Source organism: Theobroma cacao, chromosome 5 (genome assembly GCF_000208745.1).
Source record: "Theobroma cacao cultivar B97-61/B2 chromosome 5, Criollo_cocoa_genome_V2, whole genome shotgun sequence".
Classification (NCBI taxonomy): domain Eukaryota; kingdom Viridiplantae; phylum Streptophyta; class Magnoliopsida; order Malvales; family Malvaceae; genus Theobroma; species Theobroma cacao.
In genome coordinates this window covers 5,624,817-5,650,468 of record NC_030854.1, presented here as the reverse complement: position 1 = coordinate 5,650,468, position 25,652 = coordinate 5,624,817, and the positions used below count along the sequence as shown (strand labels likewise).

At 32.8% G+C, this 25,652-nt stretch overlaps 2 protein-coding genes across 6 annotated transcripts; both read right to left on the bottom strand.

The window, feature by feature from the left end:
• Nucleotides 4,268–6,334, bottom strand: LOC18598212 (protein LITTLE ZIPPER 4). Of its 5 annotated transcripts, none has more exons than XM_018121212.1 (2): nt 6,181–6,334; nt 4,268–4,794 (listed from the first exon to the last, which is right to left on the bottom strand). In XM_018121212.1, the coding sequence occupies exon 2, from the start codon at nt 4,752–4,754 to the stop codon at nt 4,524–4,526; it is 231 nt and encodes a 76-aa protein (XP_017976701.1). In that variant the 5' UTR covers nt 4,755–4,794; nt 6,181–6,334; the 3' UTR covers nt 4,268–4,523. The 5 variants fall into 5 exon arrangements, with proteins under 5 accessions (XP_017976701.1, XP_007027705.2, XP_017976699.1 ...); XM_007027643.2 differs by having other exon boundaries at nt 6,207–6,301; XM_018121210.1 differs by lacking the exon at nt 6,181–6,334 and adding an exon at nt 5,957–6,169.
• Nucleotides 12,713–15,690, bottom strand: LOC18598210 (acyl carrier protein 2, mitochondrial). Its single transcript, XM_007027641.2, has 2 exons — nt 15,399–15,690; nt 12,713–13,243 (listed from the first exon to the last, which is right to left on the bottom strand). The coding sequence occupies exons 1-2, from the start codon at nt 15,543–15,545 to the stop codon at nt 13,064–13,066; spliced, it is 327 nt and encodes a 108-aa protein (XP_007027703.1). The 5' UTR covers nt 15,546–15,690; the 3' UTR covers nt 12,713–13,063.

Genomic DNA, 25,652 nt, shown 5'->3' with positions numbered 1-25,652 from the left:
GAAGCATGTGAAGGTGGATGAGTGGTCAAGAGATGATTCATCATCCCAAGTGATATGAGGGGATATATCTCACTTGTTCTCAATTCTAGATTAACTTGTATAAAGTCTTTGACCAAAGTATGATGAATTTGAGGAAAGTTAGTTTCCAAAATTCATAAGATTAGTCATGAAACATGAAAACTAATATGGAATGTCATAAGTAGACATTGAGCCATACTTTATGACATATTCGAGATATTTGATGAAAGGACCGTATTGCACTGAGAGGCTTATCATTGAAAGGCTTTGTCAAATTCTTTAATTGACTTTCTAACATTTAGGTGGTCATGATGTATTACTAGATGCCACTCATGATCTATAAATATAAATCAATTATCAAATTAATATTTGATTAGGATTTATATTTATTGCCAACATGTTAAAAGCCTAATAGGTCACATACATTAAGTGACATGATTGAGATTAAATATAGATAATCAATTAAGTTAGACTTAATTAGAATAGACCCAAAATAAAATAAAAAATTAATTAAGTTCATAATGACTTAATTGAATAAAAATACAACTGTTATATCTAGAGTCACAACTTAGTTTGGCTATATAAATATGTTATGTTAGTTAACTAAAACTCTAAGCTTTCAATCACTTCTTAGCCATTTCATAAAAAAAAAAAAGAAAAATAGTTTTCTCTTTCTGATAGAAATAAGATTTGACAAGAACTTTTGGTCTTTTTATTTTAGAAACAAAATTTGCTAGCACAAGTAAAAATCTTACATTTGAGAAAGTTTTATTCGGTAACTGTGTGGATTACTGTTAGAGCCCAAACACTTGGATGGCTGAAAATTTGACAAATCTTAAAGGTGAAAAAACAAATATTTAAAATGTAGGATTTCAAATTGTCTTATTCTCTTTTCGAGTTTCTTGCTTCATCATAAGCCTTTTGGATTTAATTGGCTTTTGATTATGATATCTAGAGTAAGGTATGTAATACTTAAACTTATGGATGTTCATAATTAATTTGAAAATTATATGAAAAACACAAATATTGATCTTGTGAGATTTGGCTGTTTCTTTGATTAAATATTTATTTTATTTTTTCGCTACGTTATACTTTTATTTCTTAATTATTTTAATGTTTGAGCATAAAGCCGAATCACAACACTTCCTCCAATGAAAAAAAAATCAAGTCTGTATTGCTATATACATAAAAAAATAAAAAAGTTTAAGTTAGACCTCACAATTTGTGTTCTTATTATCTTAATCATGTCGTGTAAACATAAGATATTATTTAACAATTATATGAGTAAGCATGAACATGACACGATCAATTAATTGTAGGGTTTATATTTGATGCACTGACAGGATTTTAAGTTCATAAACAAATATGTTTAATACACGTATGAAACGATACGACATAATTAATACATTTATTAAACGTGTCGGGTTAAATTTTATATGATACAACACGATTTGTTTATACAATTAACACAATTAAAATTTATACGATGTATAACCTATTTACACGATTAACACATGATAAATACAATTAACATGATTAAAACACAATTAAAATGATCAAATTAAAACATATACTATTAAAATATAATTATATTATTCAAATTTAAAATAAAACAACATAAATATCATAATATTGATCAAATATAATAAAATATAATATCAATAAATTTTAACTATCATAACTGTATATTTAACGTGTTTACTTGACACGTGAATACAATTAAATAAATAAATAATAAACGGGTCACTAATCATATAGGTATACAATACCACAATTAATAATTATGTGTCAAATGAATCTTAAACGGGTTTGATACAAATGTGCTTAAATTCCTATTTGGTGCAAAATTGTCAAGAGTTAGTACAGCAGTTTTTTTTCCAAATAAAAAGCTTAGAGATGTTATTCAACGAGGTCTTTGTAGTATAGTGGTCAGTATTTTTGGCCCCCGACAACGGCGAATACATAATTGATCATTAAACCGATTTTGTTCATAACAGAACCTGCTATTGTTTAAACTTCCCAAAACGCATGAAGGAATTTCTTTTTCAAATTTGAGATGGAATGAATGCATTGTTTCCTTTTTCCTCCTTTTTTTTTTTTCTCATTAACCAAACAGAGGTTTCCGACAAACCTCTCTTCAAATTTTGCGCAAATCCAAGTGTTGTTATGCTCACTTCAGGCGTTTCTGTTGATTTGGTGTTTGGCATTGTTGTGCTCACTTTAGGTCTCTTGTCACCTTCGCTTTTCGACAGACGGATCGCCATTCAGAATGCAAATCGCAACAATTCGCTTTCTTGCTCAGGTCAGGTATCATGTTAGGTTAGCTTCTTCTCTTATATACCGCAATATGTGTGTGTGTGTGTATATATATTATGTTTTTTATATTGCAAGTTTTAAGACTATCCTTTGGAACAAAATTGCTGAACTAATTTTCTGCTATCGCCTAACTGTTCAATGGGCTTTGGCTTGCACAAGATGATCCACTTTTTGGTGTTTTCTTCAGCCCATGATTGTTTCAGTTCATTATTGGCAGGCCCCACATCTATTAGATCTTCATTTCCCCAATGATTTAGGCTCATGGGTCGATGGACCTTTTCATGCCATGGTTTTATTTATGGGTGGCTATGGAAAATATATGTATAATTTAGAAAGGGACTTAATCTTTAGCTCAATGATAAGTTATTTGAGTTGAGTTCAAATAACTTGATTACTTTTCTGAGGTGAGTTTGACTTTTTAAAACTAAAATTTGATCAAAAAAGGATCAAGATTTAAGCCGCGAGTTTTATAGTGCTGTAATTAAGTATAATTTGATTATTTGTTTCCTAATTTTCTATTAGAGTTAGACTTGTTAATCTTTCGTCCATTAGAACTTTTTATTCTTTTTGCAAAGATTGAGGTCCATGATCCATTCCAAGACGGACTAAGGGTTGAACTATTATTTTACATTCTGATTTCAGAACCAGCACTGGAAAACATTGTCGTTTTGCTTTTAATTGAAATGAGTCACGAGTGGCAATGGAAATACTAGACTAGAAGACATATAAAAGCAGCCCCCAGGACAGCAAACAAATCCGAGGACAAATGGGTCATCTACTCATCTTCCAAGATTTGGTGACTTGCCAAAGACAGAGAAGGCTTACTTGACAACATGTTTTGCTTGTTGTTCTTTGGGTTATTGAGCACTGAGTGACCGTCGTCAGCCAATCCAGGTCTGGGTCTTCTAAGGAGATTCGAGTCATCATGCTTCTGTCCTCCTTTTAGTTTCCAAATTGACTAGCTGAGGTGCTGACAGGGTTTGGTGGCCTCAGAGGTTATGAAGGGCAAGGCCAGAGGGGGGATGTATAGACACATTTGAGTTTTGATAAGACATTCTTTTTTGTTACCCGGAAGGAGTTTGCTTGATGGTCAACCAGCATCAGCCAAGGGACTATGTCATGTCCATGAGTTGATATTGTGGGTTACCACTTGTTCTAGCTTAATAAACCTTCATTGACTTTCTCCTTCTGAATCTTTAATTTGTTGACGTTACCTTTGATTAGATCCTCCCATCACTCCCTTCCCAAACAGAATCTGAATGAAAAGCCCCCTTTCCAATCCTATGATATTTTCTTCTGAATTTTTTACTTGGAAGAAAATCTATATAATCTTGGCTTCTTAGAACAATATTGCAGCAGGAGGGAGCTGCATTTTCTTTTCGCTGCTTGTTCATGTGTGATAAATTAGATGGTTTTATTTTATTTCTAGTGTTGGGTTATTCCCAAAGTCATGCCATTTGGCTCTTTTACCCTGCTTCAGCAGCTCAGAAGGCGCTATTTTTTTCTCACTGTTCGTTTTATACAGGACAAGTTAATTAATTCACAAGAAGAAAACATGCAGGGCTATTTACTGTTAGGGCTATTTACTGTTTTCTTTTTGGGTAAACCGAACGTCCTTAGCAGACACTTGAACCCAATTGTGCATTAAGTACTCTTGTTTAGGATGAAGTATTTGGTTCGGAGTTATGATGTCTAGTAATTTTAGTCGCTCTGATACTCTATTTGGACTGTCTGCACTTCCAGCCATATGCATCTTGCACGTAATAGCAAGGCAAAATCTGGTCTGGAGAGTCGAGTTCGGTGATAGTTTAATGAAACGAGTTGTGCTGAGAGACATATCTAGTTTTGCCACGTTTATATGGCGATTCTGGAACATAAGAGTTTGTTTGTCCAATTTAGTAAATCCACCTACATTAATGGAGCCATGATCCAATTTAGAGAGAGTAAAAACTAGAACTATGATAATATATTATATTCCTTTCTAGCAGATAGCCTGATACATCTTTTGTTGTCTTAACACCCCCCACAGAAGAAGATATAAGAAAGATGAAAATAGAAATAAGCCTGATAGAAAGATACTAGTACTATCCTATTTAACTGAAACGGAGCTATTGCTACTGTTTGGCTATGGTTTTACACAAAAAAGGCAACGGGAGTCTATGTGGGGTCATCATGTCTACCCTGCTGGATCAGGGTTTGCTAGAATTGGAAGGATTTGGGTTAGAACTGGAGCTGAGGTTGAGGTCAGGAATAGTATTTGCTGAATTTCCCTTTGAGTTGCCCTTGGAGAGTTTCTGTTTCAGCTCAGATAGCAGGGCTTGATTCTCCTGGTTGAGAAGCTGTGCTTTCTTCCTCAGCCTCTCATTCTCTTTCATTATGTAACAGTTCTGCAGGTACAGGTTTGAGTTCAGCCTTTCCATGACTATGAAACAAAACTTTTTCAAACTCCCTGTAATGCCCCTGAAACCAAAATGAGCAGAAAAAATGGTATCAGGGAAAAAGAGTATCTCTCATAATATTCTTTATTGCTACAGAAATCATTGCACTACACATGGAGACAGTATTGTTATACTATTTTTATATCACTAGTCTAAAATATTATCACTATCCATTATATCACCCTTATCTTAATCTAAAAATCTAGAAAAAGGCACAGATATATAAACAGAACCACAACATTGTTAAAAGCAAAAAATTACATTAGATATATACTACATTAATAGACTCAAATAACATGTATGTATGCATGAAATTAAACATTATTCAATGAGTGAAAACACTAATAACTATGTAAAAACGTACTTTGACACGTGTTATGTTGAAGATAATGAAAATCCAAATGTTTGTCCATGAATTTGTAAAAGTTGAAAAAACACTAGGTTAAAACTTTTTCTAAGAAAAATATTACCAAGAACACAGATAAACGAGGAGAGAAAGCCACCCAATTAGTAAGTAAAAGTTGAGAACCAAGTTGCAACCTGTTGAAAAATAGTAAACAATTTCTAGGACAATTTCTCTCTAATTTCCTGCTTTGGTAGATAATAGTGCTTAGCTCATTAGTACCACAAGAAAACAGTTAACAACTAACAACAGAGGAGAAACAGAGCAGGTGGATGCCAAAAGACAATTGTAGGGGTAATGTTTTTTTCTTGGAGCGCCCTAGCATTTAAATAGACCAAATAATTTGTACGTAAAAGAAAGGGGGTAAGGCTGAGAAACGGAGCAACAGCTGTCCAAAGACTCTTTCGGCTGCCCATACATGAAAGAAAGGGATAAAGGTCATTGGAAGATCGTCTGCAGATTGAACTTGTTTGTGACTACATTTGCTTATGTTATGTCTATAGACATATAGAAATAGTTTTTAGCCTTGTATTCTACTAGAAGAATGCTTCCTCTTGCTATTAAAGAAGGGACCGAAAGTAGTTAACAAACGGAAAAAGAAGGAACAAAAGAAAAACGAGTTCAGACCTGGAGAAAGACAAAGAACCCCAAAAAAGAAGCATTTGGGGGGATAAAACCAATGTTTTAGAATCCAAGGAGAGAATCATTCACAAACTACTGATATAAGACATCCCTCAAAATGAGGTGAAATAGGAAGAAAATTCCAACTTTTGGAACTTACTTCCCAATTCTCATACAAGATAACAGAATCCAACGGTTAGAGAAACATCATATGTAGGATGTTTGGTTAGAAACAGAACAACATTCAGCCCCCTTACAAAACAAACTTAAACTAGTGCCCATTAACGTGGACTACGTCTATCCTTTCTTGGTGATAGAAAGAAAATAGTAGAAACTGAACAAGAGAACAAGTCGAGAGGAGAGAGGAGAGGTGGGGGCCTCTACCTCTTTAGCTTTTCAAAAAAGATCACCTTTTCAAGGAGGTTGGTTAGATAGCTTTGGCCGAGGAAGCTAAAACTCTGGTTTCTAACAACTAGTAGCAGCAGTAAAAAAGAAAGAGCGAGGTGAGGGACAAAGTGAACAAAGGGGATGTTAATATATAGAGCAAAAAGGTTATAGGGAGAGAGACAGACAAGAAAGAAGAACCCCCCACCACCACCCCACCCCACCCCCCCCCAAAAAAAAACAAAAGGAAGAAAAAGAGAGAGAAGCTTATGGTGTGGGAAGGGGACATGACTCTCTCGTCTGACACAACAATCATGCATGTGTAAGCATAGAAGGCGGCCGGTTAGGAGCGAGGATTTAATGTTTTGGTTTTTGTATGATGATAGTTGATGAAGGGATATGGCGTCATGTGAATGATGATGGGGAAGGGGAACTTATTTGGTTTGGCGAAGAGTGAAGGGGTATTTTCGTCAAGAAATCGGCATAGTGGTTGATGATTTAGAGGGACAATTATGGGTTTTCCGGCTAGGGGGCTTCAAAAATGATGGTGGGCTAGGCCGTCCCAAGATTCGCAATGATGGTTGGGATTGGTTCGAACCATCATCACCACCCCCACACCCTTTCCCCCTTCCGCCTTCCCCTTGCCTCTTCTTCTTCTTCTTCTTCATCAATTCTCTTTTGTTTCACTTTCCATTTCACATATTTATTTTTGATCCTTTGGTTTTTTTTTTTATCATTTCTTCCCTAATTTCACTTCTTGGTTTGGTAACTGTTAGTGACAATCATTTTTGGCCGTAATCTTTATTTCTTTGGTTGAAAATAGCGGGTTTTGTGCATCCCACTGCCTAAAGTCTTCTATTCTCTACGCATGTCACTGTTGTCAACAATTATATCTACAAAATAGGGTCACTTCCAATATTATGTCTACCTATAGGGGCAGACTTAGAACTCAAATCTCATATAAATATACTCATCACTAACCTTTCAATTTCAAGGTTACCAATATTTTTCATTTCTCACTATTTAGAATTATAATGTGTAATCATTTACATACCCTTGTCAATTGTAATTAAATAAAACATTAGTAACCTTGAATTTAAAAGATTTCACCATTTTCTAAAATTAGGAAAAAAGAAAATTTATGTTTCTTTTTTATATTTTGTGTGTTATCTTTTTCCCACCATATACTAAAATGGGGGATTTTGGTTAGCCAAACCAATGGGCTTTCCTGTGGAACCAAGTGACAGAATTACCCCTACAGCTTTGCACTGTTTTACACAATTGATGATGTTTTGTTTTACGTTATTATAATCATAAGTTAAGCATATTTTTATGCCCATATTTAAGGTGAGCTTTGAAATAATGAAGGAAGAAAAAAAAAGAAAAAAGAAAAGAAAGAAGGGGTTGGGCCAGCCTCAACCCCTCATGGGTTATGAGTGCCTTAACGTGAAACATCATGGTTGACAGATAGTGTTTTTGGATGCGTCTATGGGTAAAACCGTCAATTCATTTCCTTCAACCCTCGTGGAGCTCGTTCGTTTTGAGACTCAATCTGAGCTTTGCTTACCTCAATTGTAATTATTGTGGCTTTTCATTCCATGGGCTGATTGCCGCTTTAATTACCCCTTTACCCTTAACGGCTGTTTTCCATCCTTGATAAAGTTGGAAATCTTTACTTCACAGCTGATGGAATCTTAATTTGCGCTTAATAATAACACATAATAATGATAATTATAATTTTAATAATTATTGTTTTAATTGATTTAATTGTTTGATTTGTAGGAAAAGGGGGGAAAAGAAGAATAAACTAGATTTAGACTACTAAATTGCTTTCTTGCATGAAAATATTTCCTCTCCATGATCTTTTCAACTGAGATATCATTAAAAATTGATTTAATTGATCAATTTTTTAACAAATATTCTTCATTTAATTTTTCAATAATATATATATACATAATTTTCCATTGAAGTTAATTTTAAATTAGTCCTTATGAAGTACATTACAGATTGCTACACTATGAAAAACCAAAAAACTTATCTATTCTCTAAGTTTTTGAGTGTAGAAGAAAAAAGAAATGCAAACAAGTATAAATCAGTAATTATCGCCCCATAACTTAAATCATATATGCACCAAATAGCGAGAAAAAAATTAAAAAAAATAGTTTAGATGTTTATATAATTTCTTTTTACTTCATTTTCTTGTGACTTTTTCACACAATTATGGAGGATGATTTAGTTTAAATTGCATCATGTAGGGGTTATGGACTGGTATTATGTTTATAATATACGCAGACATGCACAATTGGGAAAGGGTTGTTATGTCCCTCTGCCTGCTACTCTGTTCCATTATCTCTCTATGGTAATTTTTCGTCAAAAAGACAAAAACAAGAACAAAAAGAGTTAGAAAGAAGTGACTTATTTCCTTTATATGCTAACTCATGCAATGCTTAGAAAAGTAAAATATTAGTAGGAAAACAGATAGAAAGTGAAGGGAGACTAATGGAGTACAGAAAAAGAATTAGGGAAAGTTGCTCTCGGCTTTGAGTCTGAGGTTTCCAGAGTGACCAAAAAGGTTGAGCTTGACAGATACATTGCTCCATCGGAACAACATTTGGCAGTGTTTCTTTGAACGAGACAAAGGAGGAACATGCAGCGTAGCTTTGTCTACATGGCCAATAGCCAATGGTCCATCCTCTACAATAAACAAAGATTAAGACAAATTGATTTTCTTATATGTTTACACTGTGGAAGGCACGTGGGTAATTAGGCCTAATTTCTTCTTTGGTAAAATTGCTATGCATGAGCTCTTTAACTCTTTCTTGCTTTCTTTTCTGTGTGTGTGTGTGTGTTATTTCTGTATACATCTTTCTCAACACAACCTTAGTGCATTTGTATTATGATCGTTGCCATGAAGATGACTAGTTCGACTCGCTTTCAATTTCATTTGTCTTGGTAACATACCCTCAGCCCATAAGAAACCAAGCAAAAAGACTGCAAACTCTGCCAAGTTAATAAGTTTCAGTCATATATAACACTATTTCGTATCTAAGTAATGTAATATATAAGTCACTAAATATGAAGAGATTTTGTTTTGAAAATTGGATTTAATAATAAAGACGTTTTATTTCATTAATTATTTTAATATAAAAAAATAAAAGCAAAAAAAAGCAAGTGAATCTTTTTGATATTTTAGTGGTTTGTCTCATTTAGTTACATGTTTCTCGACAATGAAGTGGAATGAATTATTTTGGGGGTCAATCCGTGCCATAAATCTTTCTTGGCAGAATATGCTGAAAGTACTCTGTGTCCGAAATTAACTCCCAACTTCATGTGGGCTCTGAATTTAAAATTTTGCATCTTATGGCTGCCAATAACTCCAAGTGCCATATCCCAAATTCCTGTTCCAAAGATAAACTCAGCTACAACTAGCTCAAGTGGACCATGCATGAAGGGCTTTCTAATGTCATCAAAATTAAATTGATTGCAAAATTGTCAAATTTATGATTTTTCACGCAAAAAAGATTAATATACTTTAATTTCCAAGTAAAAATCTTAATAAATATCTTTAGTTAGCAGTAATCCAAGTTAACTTGTCAACCATTCAATTTTTATATTGAACGAAACTTAAAACTCAAATAGTTGGAACAAAAAGTAAAATTAAGAAGGACTTATAAGTTTATTTTATGCCTTAAATTAGTTAATAGTCATCAACAGGCTAGACTAGTACATACACTTTTAGCTTTAATGCTATATTAAACATAGGTTACATGCATAGCTACCAAGTTTAAGTGGTGCAACATGTGGTGGTTAGAAAGCCAACTCTGTTATTCAAACCATATGATGCAGTCAACCAATAAGCATAGGGGGACAAAAGAGGTCTGCCCAAAGGTTCAAGACAGAGTAAATTGGCTAAAGTGTGCGAGTGTAGCTAGAGTTTTTAAGTCTGCTTCTGAAACAGCCAATGATGGCAAACCCCCAATAATAATTGTCTCTTCCCCCTTTGTAATCCTTTAAAACCCTTCTCCCCCTTCTTAAATAAATTTTACTTTTTGCAGCAATTTGGAATGCTGCCCACCCCACCCCCTAAATAAAAAGAAATTTGGGATCATGATTTAAAAAGGCAGGTTAGGAGTTGTTTTCATAAATGTGTATGGCAGTGCTCAAGAGATTTGCATGGCCAAGACTCAAGAGAGAGATAATAACGGGCTTTCATGAGTACTCTTCTCCATCATCATCATCTACATTGCCTGTATATCTACAATTGAGACCCTCCCTCCACTCCCAACTGGATTTACCCCAAAAACACAAAAGGAAAGAGGGAGAGATGATTACTTCACCCGTGGGGGAGGCTAAGCTAACTATAGTTTTTGCAACTCTACAGTTTGGGCAGTGTTGAATGCTTACCTACACACGTGAAAGCTACAAATCTTTTATCATGGCTGGTTCCCCTTTTCATCATGCATGATTTTCTTTTCCCTTCCCATTTTTATACTATTGGATACCATTTTGTCAAAATTCATAAATATATAAATTTAATAAATTTCTTGATAAGTATATTAAAGAATCAAAATCTACAACATATCTAGCAATTGAGATTGGTATGAGTTAAATGAGCCTAGGTGAAGAAAGACTGTTTTTTTTTTTGTTAAAGTTAATAGCTTATTTTAAGCAAGACCCATGGGGCATGACCTCATCAACATAGCAAGTCCTTGAAAATGTTCTACTTTTCTGAGGTCATAGTTAATGATTTCACATAATTCCAACCCCCTGCATGGCTAATGATGAAAATTATTATCATGGTTAGCAAGTGCATCCAACCCTACACGTGAGCATAGGGGTTATATATTCATTCATATAATTTAAACTTTAGAGTGGGTGATTGATTTTAGGGGACCACTTGGTGTTAAAAAGCACCCATTTTCAACCCAATGTGGAAGCCAAAACTTGTTCTCCTTCACACACAGGTGTAGGAGTGGGCTTTTCAGAATCAGGAGTCGCATCTTCATTAAACTAATCCACTAAAGTCATTCATTCCTCGCATCTTAAAAGCAAAGAGAAATGCAATTTTTCTTTTTTTTTTTTGTACTGTTTTCCGCTCTGCTGCTTTCCCCTTCCTTAAGTTTGGTGGATCCCCACAAAATCCATTTCAATTGCTCAACCTTTGCAAATTTTCTTTTTCAATCTTTTATTTAACATTTCCTTTTTATTACTCGGAATAGTGTTGTGCGTGAGTATTAAGAAGGGTTGGTCCAATTAACCAATCCCAAACCAATTGCTGCTTTAACCTGTGCAAAAGTCGGTTAATTTTGTTCTTATTGTACAGCCTTCATGTTAGAATGGATGATTTCCATCTAAGCATTAACTTTACCATATCAACCGGCATAACCCAATCTTCAATAACGCTTCTTAATTTATCCATAGTATTTGTGGGACCAGCCTACGTTGTTGTACTTTATTATATATATATATATATATATATATATAAGATATACGGAAGATGCAGTGAAGAAGCAGAAATGAATTAACCACGAGAAATGAGGAAAATCTGGAAATAGACATGATAGCTAAAGAAACAAGAAAAGCAATGACATTTGACTTTAATAAACATCGTTATGAATCCAAAAGATTAGTGCTTAAATTTTAGGAGGCAATGGTAAAAATACGTTGTTGATTACCCTCGGCAAAATTATTGCAAGCTACTGATGAATCCCACAATTTGGATAGGCCAAAGACCAAAGTTTGGTAACATTTTATTCTTTTAATCAAACCTAAAGTAAAGTATTTAATTACATATAAAGAGAATATGTTTTATTAAAGTTTTGATGCGAGACAAGACTTCACCTATCAACAAAGCAAATCTCCTTTTGGATGAATTCTTCTTCTACGCCCATCATTATAGCTTCATCCTCTCTACACTTGTCAAATTCGCCGTCAAACACATAAAAATTAAAGAAATCAATATCAACTTTACCATTCTATTAAATTATGGTACATAAAATATTAGGTTAAAGAGGACGGAGAAAGAGATTTACGTGTAGGCATGGGCTTTGTTTCATGACTTGTTGCTACTCTTTGGGGTTTAGGCAGCTGGTCTCCAATTCGTGTAAAATTGGTGATACTGTGGATTATACAACTACGACTACTGGTTTGGTTGGTTCCCATAAAACTTTTTGACGGGCTCTATGAAGGCATGGACAGCCTCTGAAACTTGTACTTGTCTGAGATCATATTTATTTATCTCACATAATTCCAATCCCTGCTTGGCTACTCATCTCTAGCTCTACACGAGAGCTTTAGGGTTTGATTATTCTAATCTTAGAGACCCATGACCACCAGCATTTAAAGCACCCCTCCATCCCTTTGCCTCTTCACGCAGCCTACAACTAGGCTTTCAATTATTTAGAATTACGGATTTTGTTCAATATTTATTTTACTAAATTACATGTAACTCAATGATAAATGCATATATCTCATTAAAAAAAAAAGAAGAGGGGGATTGAAATCCCTCTCCTCTTAATACCAAGACAAAATATTGATTAACCTTCATTCGGCAACTTGACAATGGTCACCCAGGTCAGGATTTGTCAGCCTATGCTTCCATTAGAGATGCATAATAATGGATCTTTATCCATAATACAGGTAGGCCGCTGTGCACATTTCTGCTTTGTCCACAACCTTTACAGTAAGGACCAACATTTATTCAGTCGGTTCACCTCATAATTAGCCGCAGCACCAAATTTGACATTAATAAACATCTTTATCATTCCAGAAGACAGAGTGCTTCAATTTTTTGAGGCATGGCAAATTCGATTGTGATTACCCACGGCAAAATTATTACAGGATTTTGATAGGAGAAAGAACAAAGTTGGCAACAGGACTTCATCTAGCCACGAAAGGAATCCCATTTGGCGTGTGGATGGGCTGCTATGAAGTCCATGAGATGACATGTAGTTGCAATTTTCTGGGCATCATTGTCAGGGATCTCAACAGCGAATTCTTCTTCCACGGCCATATTTACTTCCACCAGTTGCAAGTCGTTCTTAAAACCTGTAGTTGCACTCACCTGCAAAGTAATGTTGTTCTTAAACCATTTTGGCCCTTAAGAACGGGCATTAAACGGATAAAACTGCTGAGACCAAATCCTCAGGAAACATCACAAGTAAAAATTCATTACAGATTTTCAGTGGGAGTCTTTTAGTCTATAGCTGGTAAATGCTTTAGCAAGAAGTATGATAGGACATATGTGATTAGAGCATTCTTTAATGGAAAATGCTGCATCAATGAAAATCTAATCATAAGTCAAAAAAAGGAAGAGAGTTCTCATAGGGTGATAACCAATCCTAAGAGAGAGATTGGCTAGAACTTGAAGAACAATGACAACTTTGGAGGCTTATCTGCAATGGGTTTAGGCATTTGGAAACGACTATTCACTTACAAGGTATCAGCCTTCTCAATCCTAATACAAGAGCAATTGATGGCCTTCGACAATCTCAATATGCTTGGGAGATTTTGGAGATGAACTTGATCAAAGCTGTGAAACCTACTTGGATAAAATATAAAGAGAGGTCCTAAGTCCAGCTTCCAGTTAATTCCTCGACAAAAACAGAGAAGCCCAAGGATGTGTTGGATTGGTTTGTGATCCAAAACAACTGCCCCAGTCATGGTTTACATATGTCTAGAGAGTCTCCCAAGAATATGAGAATTACCAGGAGAGATGGCATGTTGAGTAACTTTTGGCCATGCTGGCTCAGAAAGCAGAAACTAATTTATAATTACCATTATAAGCTGAGTGCGTGAAGGAGAAAAAAAATTCAATAACTGCTACACTTAAATGAAAAAAAATGTAAAATACACTAACTCCCCAAGTTTTGCTCATAATTAGTTTCCGAAATGTACAATCCACTCCAAACCAATAAACAGCGTTAATGGACAAATCTGAAATGTCTAAAACACCCTTCTTCTTTCTCCACTCTTTTTCACTATTTTGCCTTTCTCTTAGGTCAGCCGGCGGCACTCCTTTACACCGATCAATCACCCCGCAGCCGGATCTAGCTGTGGAATGACAGATCTGGTAGGATCTCCCAAGGGAGAGTGCAATCTGGCCCAGCTCCCCTGGGGAACACCAAATTGAGGCTCCCTTGGGGGAGTGCCAGATCCGGCTGAGGGGTGGTTGGCCAGCAAGAGGTACGGTAAAAAGATTTTTTTTTTTTGAATAGGAGAGAAAAAAATTAAAAATGAAAAATTATAGTTTATATAGTTTGGTAATTTTGAAAATTAATGAAAAGTAAAATTGTCTGAGAAAAATTACATATCATCAAACTAACGGAAAATTAACTGTTGACTAATGGTTGGATTTATGTGTCCAGCAAAAGATATTTTCTAGAATGGACGGTCCATTTTGAATACTAATGAACATGAGTGGAATTATGGCTAAAACTTAGGGGGTTAGTGTATTTTACCCAAAGAAAAAACACTACACTAAATGAAATTAACATTATACATATGGCAACTTAATGAAAAGGAATCATGCTGTAGTTGTAACTAAGAATATAGTTAAAACTATGAGGCCATTTCACTACGTTTAGATGATAGAGGCTAACTCAGAGCTCGAATCATATATTAGAAATTTAGCATACATAGTCATTTTTCAAACTCGCTATTACAAGGGTTGTCATGCAGCCCGGAGAAAAAGAATTGAATTTTCCTAAAAATACAATTAAGTTGCATGACACCCAATAAGGCCTGAAAGGCAAAAACACCAACATAACACCAAAGGCTCATTCCTCAAATTTGACAGTAAATTTACAAAGAAATGCATCAAATCCAAACCAAGGGTCGCTAAAAAGAAATGAACCTAGATTTCCCAATAGCTATGGTTCACTAAAGAATTCATCTGACAACTAGCACAACAACCAAATTTCTTCCATTTTAGTGTTCGAATGTTCACATTGATATCAAAGGTACCAAAAATAAAACTAAATATCCTAAATAATTTCATAGTACAAATTCAAATTAACATCTTCAAATGTTTTCTCTAAGTCAAAAAATAAAAAAGCAGAGAGTTTTTTTCCATCTTTCTAGTTGCTACAATTAACTTCAGAACAGTAACGATAAGCAACATTATAAAATGCCTCAATTTCTATGCCAATAATAAAGGAAAAAAATTACTATTTATTGGCTAACCGTGAAATGACGGAAAAGGTTAAAATGAATAGTACCTTAGAAGGATCAATCAAAGAAATGGATCGGAGAAGATCAAGGACTCGAGAAGTGACTTCGTGTTTTTCCAAGGTATTCGGGGAATAAGCTGTTGCTGATTGGGAAAATACCCTAGCTCCGCTTATTATTGCTCCTTTCGCCGCCATTGAGTCGACGGTGATGCGGATGTTGCATTCAAGAATCTTCGAGATGATCGGAGAGCTGGAATTCCAGATCGGGCGGCCTGCATTTTTTTCCTCTACTTACTGGCAACTCTGCTATCCAAAATGGAAACTTCTTTTCTTTAACCGTTTCGTGTAATTTTACGAAGGCTTAACAAAAAACGGATTTGTTGGCCTGATACTCAAAGCAGGGAGCCCACTGTTAGGCCCAATTTGGGCTCAGGTCGGGTTTGGGTCAATATAATTCGCCCGTCTCTAGTGAAAAATATGTAGAAGAGGGTAGTAAGATCAGTGCTCCCTTGGGAAGTGTCCCGGGTGGTTAGTAGAAAAATTTTTTTAAAAAAAGTTAAAATAAAAAATTAGAATTTATATAATAATAATTTTTAAAATTAATAAAAAATTAAATTATTTTTAAAATATTATTATATCGTCAAATTAATAGAAATATTGACAGTTAACTAACGACTAAATTTATCCATCTAGCGAAAATATTCATATAAGAAATAGTGTTTATTTTGAAAATTAATGAATTTACTTGTAATTATAGTCAAAAATTAAAAAAATTAATATATTTTACTCAAAATATAATTCAAATCCTCTCTTTTTTAACTTACACACTTATGTTTTTCTCCATTTCTAAACTATATGTTGAGTTATTCTTGCCTTTCTCTCCTTTATCTAAAACAATAAAAGTGTTTATTACTTCAGCAGTAGATGTCCCAAGGACTAGTATTTCTAATGTCCAAGCTAGTTTTTAAAGGGAAAAATATTATTTTGTCCATACTTATAAACATGGGTGGACCTACAAGAAGAGGAGTGGTGTCACATGACACCACTCATTTACTAAAGTGCCAAATTTTTTATGTAGTCATATTACTTATATTAGAATTTTTTTTAGTTAATAATATTAATGAACTCACTAATTTTTTTACAATTTTATAAAGAGTGGGGTCAAAAACTCCAAATTAAAAAGTAAATATTTAAATAGTAAATGAAAAGACAAAAAAATTTCTTTTATAATTTAAAAGTTTATTAAAAAATTCAAAATCTAAACTACTCTCTTTTTTCAAAAATTCAAATTCTACTCTTGAGACCCGTATTGATGCGTTTTTCACTCTCTAAAAACAACTCAACTAGGAAAACTTCACTTTAGCTATGACACCATTCAAAAAAATTACTAGATCTGCCCATATTTATAAACGATACGAAAATAACAAAATTTTAGGAGACATAAATTTTTTACGAGTAATTTAACATTTGGAGTTTAGAAATGAAAAGTTAACTTTGTTTTTGATCTTATGAAGAAACACAACTACATATGACCTTATTTAACATTTGATTACTACTATTCATAATGAATTGTGGTCGTAAGGCTCTAATTGAGGTCTACATTTAATTAATTTTGAATCATTAAATATAGGGTAAAATATCTTTATTTTTTAAGTTTTAGTCATAATTTTACATGAGTTTATTAGTATTCGAAATAGGTAGTCCATCCTAAAAGAATATCTTTCGCTAGACACATAAATCCTGCAGTTAGTTAATTGTTAATGTTTCCATTAGTTTGATGACGTGACAATATTTTTAGACAATTTTACCCTTCATTAAGTTTAAAAATAATTAGTATATAACATACAATTTCTTCATTTTTACAATTTCTTTCTCTTTATACCCAAGCATTTTTTGTCATTCTCTAACTAAATTTTCTCCATCACGAATGATGGTGGTGGACGGCATGGCAAGTGTCAATTGAACATTCCTTGACTGGATCTGGCCACAGGAACATCGGATCAAACGTTCCCTTATTAGATTTGACTGTGAGAACGTCGAATCTAGCACTCCCGTGGCCAAATCTGGAGACATCGGGGAGCGTCATCGAGTGCGAAGGAGCACCAAGTCTAGCGATCCTGTGGCCAGATCTAGCTGGGGAGTGCTAGATCTAGCATTCCCTAGCACAATCTAGTGCTCCTACGATCGGATCTAACCAAAGAGCATCAAATTTGGCCTCAAGGTAGCCGATCGGTATAAGTGAGTACTGTTGGTCGATTTGAAAGAAAGGAACAAAATAGAGAAAAAAGAAAGGTATTTTAGACATTTCATGTTTGCCTATTAAAACTATTTACATGTTTGGAACGGACTGTCCATTTGAATACTAATAGAATCACGTGGAATTATTACTAAAACTTAGAAGGTTTAGGTATTTTACCCACAAATATATGTTTTGCTAGTAGCAATGGAATTGATTTTTGACATAACATTTTAAGAAGTCTTTAAATTATTTGAAAAAATTCCAATAAATCATTATTTTTTTATTATGTTCAATCAAGTTTTTATATTTTATTTTGGATCAAATAGATCATTATAACTAACATTAATTGTCATTAGTCAAAACATCACTTTTCATTTTTGTACTTACATGGTACTGATGTGGAAGGTAAAAATGTTATGTAATCATGTTATCATGTCACATAAGTATAACTATAACATGTCAACATATGTACATGTTACATTAGCACCTTATGACATAAAATGGCAACTATTAATTACAAGAGTGGATCTAGGGATTTTTCTAAGTGGTAACATAACTAAAATAATAATAATAATTGAAAAATATAAATATCTTAAAATCCATAATTAGAAGTTTTAATATTCAATTAAAGAAAATGTAAATTCAATACATTCATTTCATACTTTAAAGTAAAAATATCTAAAACAATTATTATCCACAGTAATTTTTCATATTTTGAGAACATTGCATGATAGTGTCAGTAGAAACACTATCAAATAAATCTTTTTCAATATATGTCATCAAGCAATAATTCATCCACTAATCACAAATTTCATCCTGATCATTTAGATGATATTCAGAAATTTTTTTCCTCAATCCAAAATCTACCAAAAGAGTATTTAGATCGAATTCAACATGATTTTGCTTATAAGATTGTTGAATACCATCATTCGAAGAATTTTGTTGTTGTTGCCCAAGATTTGAGTCTTATGAGACAGTTTCTTTTCTTTTAAAATATCTTCCCTAGCTTATTTGTCTAAAATTATAAAAACTTGTTAAAAATTACTACTCATTAGCATAAACTCAAATATTAAAATTAAATAAAATATGATCTTACATAGTAAATTATCAGGTTCATTAACTAATAATACAACAATTTTCTAATTATTGATTAAAACTACATATAAGTATCCACAAACTACATAAAATTAAACACAAAAATCAAATCAAACAATATATCTACAAAATAAAAAAAAAGAAAGGCTCATAATTTCTAGATATAATTTAATATGAAATACAATTTTCTATTACCTAAATTAGAATTATAAACCCAAACTATCAAATTAATCAAAAAATATTTAGACATGAAGTATTTAAAAACTTAATTTGGATTGAAAATTACTTACAACTAAAGTCCAGATGAGTTATTTTGAGAGAGTGAAAAATATAAACCAAGGATCGAGAAGAGGAAACGTCACTACAGGTCTTAAGGGTAGGATTTGAATTTTTGGATAAGTAAAATAGTGTAAGTTTTAACTTTTTTAATTAAATCTTAAATTATAGAAGGAAATTTTTTTTGTCTTTTCATGTAGTATTTAAATATTAATATTCAATAAATTAATTTTTGATAAATTACTTTAACTTGGAGTCTTTGACCCCATTCCCTATAAAATTATAAAAAAATTAATGGATTCATTAGCATAATTAACTTCATAAAACTCTAGATAAGTAGTACAACAAGTAAATACTTTTTGTAAATGTGTAAATGAGTGGTATCATGTGACACCACTACTCTGAAGGTAGGTCCATGTGAAACCTCGACTTTCATATTTGTGTAGCGAAGGTAAACACGATGACATGGATTAGGGGTAGTTTCGTCATTTTCTAGGTGAGCTTCTAGAAGTGCATTTTTCTAATATTATTAAGGTCTAAATAGACCTAAGAAATAAATGAATGATATATATAATAATGAAATAAGCGAAGAAAATTAAAATAATGATAATTTTCACAATAGGAGAAAAATGGTCATTTTGCATATTGAGTCTAAATTTTTAAGTTTTCGTGAACTTGAGTACTTCTAGACTATTATGGACTTTGTCTCAGTATCAAAGGAGCAAAAAAGTTGAACCAAGGGAAAGAAAGGAGGCAAAGTCAACTATTGAATGGCATTTTTGTAAATAAGTGGAACTTTAGTCAACTTTAAGCATAAATATCTAATTTCCAACAACTTCTTCTTCTTCCTTCCATCTTTTCTCTCCATTTCACGTTTTTTTCATCTTCTATGGGAGCCTCCCTTGAAACCTTTATAACTTTCCCAAAATTAACTCCATTTCTCATGCTTTTATACACCTTGTCATAGAGTTTTTCATACTCTTTTACTTCTACACCTCAAGAACCCTCAAAAGTCTTTCCTCAATACTCTCTCTCACTAGCTGAACATTTAGAGAGAGAGAGAGAGATATTCCATAATAGCTTGAAAACTCTTGGAAAGGAATTCAAATTACAAAATCCACCAATATGAGTAATGAATTAGGGTTGATTTTTAAGTTGTTGATAATGGTTAATAATTAGATTGTGAGTGTTTTATTGTTGAGATTGTTTATATATATATTTTTTAGTGTGATTAGAGTAGAATAAATAAATAGCCATTTAATGGTAATAGGAAGCTAGTTAAGAATAACTAGTAAAACTTGATTTAAGGAATGACTTTTAGAATTTTATTAACGCCAATTTGGGTTGGTGTGATGCTATTGTGTGTGATAGGTTCCAACAAGGCCCCACATCTCCATCTGAAGCATTAGACGCAGTTAGAGTCGATCAGAGCATCAACAAAAATAGTGAGTAAACTTGCATTAAAATGTTTTGGGGATAAGTGCGTACAAGCTTGATTGAATGACTTGAAATATTTGATTGATCATTTCTCTAAATTATGCATGGGAACAAGCCCTTGAGGAAATGTTTTTGCGTTGTGGAATATGATTGTGATGAATTCATGTGCACCTATGTTATGTTTATATATATATATGTATTGATAAGTAATATTGTGTGGTAATTACAACCGAGTGTGTGTGGTGTGCGAGGGCACATGCCGATGATGACGTTGTGTGATTCCATCTATGTGCGATGTGGGAGTGCACATGGGCTGATGACCGAGGGTTGTATATATGTTTGATGTGCAGTGTGGGAGTGCACATGAGCTGATGACAGGTGGGTATATGTATGCTTATACATATATGCTATAAAGATGATCATACATGTTATAAAACTGTTTATATATGCTATAGAAAGGATAAGGAAATAAAATGTGATAGTATTAATTGTCAAGTGTTGGAAATTGTTAACTAATTTCAAATTGATTTTCGTTGCAACATAATGGATTTTCAATACAGCAAAACCCACCCTTAATTTCATTAGCCTTGATTCTCGCTGCAGTGAAAAGGAGTCTCATTGTAGCGAGAAAGTCTTGGGTGGTTCACTTAATCTATGCTCAGAAATTCGCTGCAGTAAGAAACTTTCTAGAGATTTAAAAAAATTTCTTTCGCTGCAGTAAGAAACTTTCTAAAGGTTCAAAGAAATTTCTTTGTCCGAATTTCACTATAGTAGAAATTCATTCTCGCTACAAATCACTGTAGCGAGAAACCCTCTGTTATGCTGTTATGCTCGTCTTGCTTGGATTCTGTTGTAGTTCTCACCCTTTCCAACTTCATGGTTGATCATGGATCCTTCAACATTAAAGGATTAAATGCTCAAAGTTTGAAATAAGGGGTTTTAACAAGAATTTAAACTAAATTGCATTGTTTTTACTATAAGTGCATCATGTTTTTTAAATTTTTCTTATCGTTTGCTTGTTTCCTTCTTATGTTCACTCACTGGGTTTATGCTCACTTTTTTAAACTTCATGTTTTCAGACTCAGAGACAGTTGGGACTTAAATTGAGGCGTTCACATGCATTCACCCTTTGGTATGTATTTTGGCATTCAGTAGTCGTACCCTTACCCAAGGTCACTTCGCTGATTGTTAAAAGTCTATTGTATTTATATATATATATACTCGAAGTAAATTGTTAAGATTTATGTTACAAACAATAGATATATATTTGGATTGATGACGCCATTATGAGATGGCAATGAATGAATGACAATATTTTGGGTTAATACAAATATAAATATTTAGTTGCCATGTATGTTACTGAAATACGCATAGTTGAGAATCAAAATTTGTGGTTTAGGAATGGTGACGTAATGAAATGATGAACAAGATTTCATAAAGAGGCTTGCTCGGGCTTAGCGGGCTGTGCCCATTAGGCCCATGCTGTAGTCATGGCCCGGGTTTTGGGCTGTGACAGTCCACCCCTGGTTAATCACATGAGCTTATATGATCCAAAATAAAAATATAAGAGCTTGATTAAATACAAGAAAAAAAACTTATTTGAATTTTTATAGATAATTCAAGAGTTTTTTTTTTAGATATTATGCCTTAAAAAGCCCTTATACTATTCAAAAAAATTCAAATAAGTTCTTATTCTTTTATTGCATTCAATCAAGTCTTTATACTGTTATTTTGGATCCAATAAGCTTTTATGATTAATGATTGATTAATTGTCATTGATCAAAATATCACTTATCATTTATATCTGCATAACATCGACCTAATATTGATATGGGAAGTAAAAAAGTTACATGATCATGTTATCATACCAAATTAACATGTCACGTCATCATCAATTATGGTATGTCAAATATACCACGTCAACACCACTACAAAAAATTATTGTATTTCTAACGAAAAAAATTTCATTGGAAATTTCCAACGGATTTGCAACAGATTTCCAACGGAATTCAATTAAAATTTTTAAATACTTGTTCCGACGGATTTTCAACGGATTTCTAATGAAAATTTTCCAACGGAAAATTCCGTTGGAAATTTGACTTGTACAACACACACATATTACTGTTTAATATTTCTAACGGATTTCCAACGGAATTTTCCGTTGGAGCTTTAAACTTTAAAAAAAAGCGAGTGTAATCTTAACAGTTTCCAACGAAATTGTTTGTTGGAAATTTCTTCTTCACAACACACGCTTTACTGTTTATTATTTCCAATGAAATTTTCCTTTAGAACCCTAAACTTTTCCTATGTAATCTTTAACTTTTGCAACGGAATTTTCAACGAAATTTTTCGTTGAAAATCCGTTGGAAAGTAACTTTTTAATGCATCAAAGTGTTTATGACTTTTTATAAATTTTAGTCATTATTTTTAAAAAATTAGATATTACTAAAAGCAAATACATAGTTATTGAAGTAAAATTTTTTTAAAGTTTAAATATGTTTTCGTTTGAGTAATTTTGAATAATTTTTTTAACTTTAATGAATCATACAATATTGATTAATAATACCAAATTAGGGTAATTTTATATTATTTCAAAATTGAAAAAAATAACTATGTAAAATTTTATATTTTATAAAAAACCATGATAAGATATAAAAATCATATAAAAAATATATATTACTTTATTTACATTTTAATTGTAATTAGCTAATATATGTAAATTAAGATTGAAGTTTTATAATAAACTTATTAATATTTGTGCTTAAAAATATCATTTTATTATATCTATGTATTCATGCAAATCTGACAGAGAGCTATAGAAAATATATATATAAACAAGTATGCTTTAAGAAAAAAACCAATATATAATTGTATTAAAATCATATAAAGTACAAGTTATATTTTTTAATTGATATAACTTTATAACTGGAATATATATATATATATATATGAGATATATTAAATAAGGGTCTACACATATATATTAATATATAGTTGATGTAAGATTATAGTAAATTTCATTTAAATGATTATAATTATTAATGTAATAGGATCCAAATCATACATTTTATAAAAATCATATTGATAANTATATATATATATGAGATATATTAAATAAGGGTCTACATATATATATATATATATATTAATATATAATTTATGTAAGATTATAGTAAATTTCATTTAGATGATTATAATTATTAATGTAATAGGATCCATGAAATGCCCCATATTTTGATATGGTGATAAATAAAGTTGGTCGGATGCGAATTGAGGCATAATAAGGAACTTTGGGAACCAAAGAGACAAGATAAAATTTTTAGAATAAAATAATATTTTATTAATAAAATAATATTAAAATATTAATATTTAGTTGGATGTTGAAGTCAGTCATGAAGAAGGATCATATGGTTGATCCAAGTGGGGGAGAAGATGTCAAGCCTGAATTTGTAAAATATTTTTCATAACATACATGTGATGGATAGCATGTTTGCATGCTAGGAAAGTCCCGAAAAATTTATAAAAGTAGGTATTATACCTAGAGGTACAATAAAGTTAATTTAAGCCTCGAACTAGATCAAATAGAGAATTTAAGATGAAGTTAAGAATTTTAAAGTTCCAGAATGGTTTAATATGGTGATTTGGAGTTCGATGATCAATTTGGAGTCAAACCGAAAATTTCACTATCTAGGGGCAAAATGGTAATTTTACCACTTGAGGACAAAATGGGAATTTTTTTTAAAGATTTTGATCATATTTGACTTATTGGAGTATGATTTGAGGTTGAGAAGTGAAAAATGGTGATCCCGGTATTTTTCAGAGTATAGGGGTAAAATGGTAATTTTACGGTTCTATGGGCAAAATTGTAATTTTTCACCACTAGAACACTTGTCCAGCACATGGATTTTACCCAATTTTATCATGGATAATTGAAGGTGTTACGACCCGAAACTACCCATCGGGCCCATGACAACCGTCGCGACGTCCCCGATGGGCACTCATTACCCCGAATGCCGATCGAAACCCCGCAAGGCTTAGCATCAGCTTCCGCATCTCCCCGGTGAGCGACAGTTATTAAATCTCGCATTTCAAGAAATCATAAGTCTTTTCCAAATAAAAATAATAAAATATTATTTTTTGGCTCACAGGGGTATTTTCGTCATTTTTTTTCGAAATCATCAAAACCCGCCAAAAACATGGTGTAAAAGATAAATATGTTCATACATACTTTAAATCAGATAACTGAAGTATAAATTTCTTTTATAGTGACACGTGGGCTCCCAATTGACCAAAAAGGTGTAGGGCTACGAACCCTTACTTTCTAGGATGAAACTCCGAGATTAATTCTCGCCTTAATCAACTATCAACAAACTATCCTGAGCCTGAAAAATGGATAGGAAGAGTGGTGAGATTATGATTACATAATCTCAGTGAGTAAACAATTACCATCAAAAGCATCTAAAGCCGAGTAGATGAAGATAATATAAAAACGTTATATATCAATAATGTTCATAACGCAAAATTCGTTTCAATCTATACCAAACAATTTCTTTTTGTCAAAAATTTTCGGCTTATGAATTTCTTAAACTTGGCTCCTGCCAAAATCATTCTCGTGGGTACCCTCGTTAAGGTATCCCACTGAGACCGCCAAGGCTGTTAAATGACCTATACCCATAAACATGTTTTCACATATGATACACAGTCGTTCCTTGACGTTGGCTGAGTCTCACTCTCACGTGGTGGGCCGAACGTGGGGTGCACTCAAATCTTACCTCAAGAGATACTTCATCCAACATCTCCCCCCAGAGGTAATTATATAATTGGGTTACCGTACCCCTCTCATAGGCAGTCCACGAAAACCCCCACCACTACAGTGACAGTTTAATATACCACCAGACCCATAAAAATTCTAGTAGCATAATATGGTGAATAAAATGTAATCCAGTTTACCGAGACCAATCCAAAACTGTTCATATATTTCATGCCAACCCAAAAAATTTAGCCATCATGCTACCATAGTGTCATAACCCACAATTTCAATAACATATAAAATCATAAATTTCAACACAGTCTCTATATACTCAATTTTCCCAAAACAATATTTGATTTCAAAATCAGTATAAATCTCATTTTTATTAAAAAATATTTTAATTGGAAAACATAATATTTTATAATTTAAACTCACCATTCAATAAAAGCATCAAACAAGTATAATTACTCTAGATATTTAAGACGATAAATTGTCCACTCACAGT

What these genes read in the sequence shown, in the direction of transcription:
- LOC18598210 (XM_007027641.2), bottom strand. Translation starts at nt 15,545, where the DNA reads ATGGCGGCGAAAGGAGCAATAATAAGCGGAGCTAGGGTATTTTCCCAA. An exon ending in CTTTGATTGATCCTTCTAAG is followed by an intron (nt 13,244 to 15,398) that starts GTACTATTCATT and finishes ATTACTTTGCAG; the next exon opens with GTGAGTGCAACTACAGGTTT.
- LOC18598212 (XM_018121209.1), bottom strand. Translation starts at nt 5,882, where the DNA reads ATGATTCTCTCCTTGGATTCTAAAACATTGGTTTTATCCCCCCAAATG. An exon ending in GGTTCTTTGTCTTTCTCCAG is followed by an intron (nt 4,795 to 5,802) that starts GTCTGAACTCGT and finishes TTTTGGTTTCAG; the next exon opens with GGGCATTACAGGGAGTTTGA.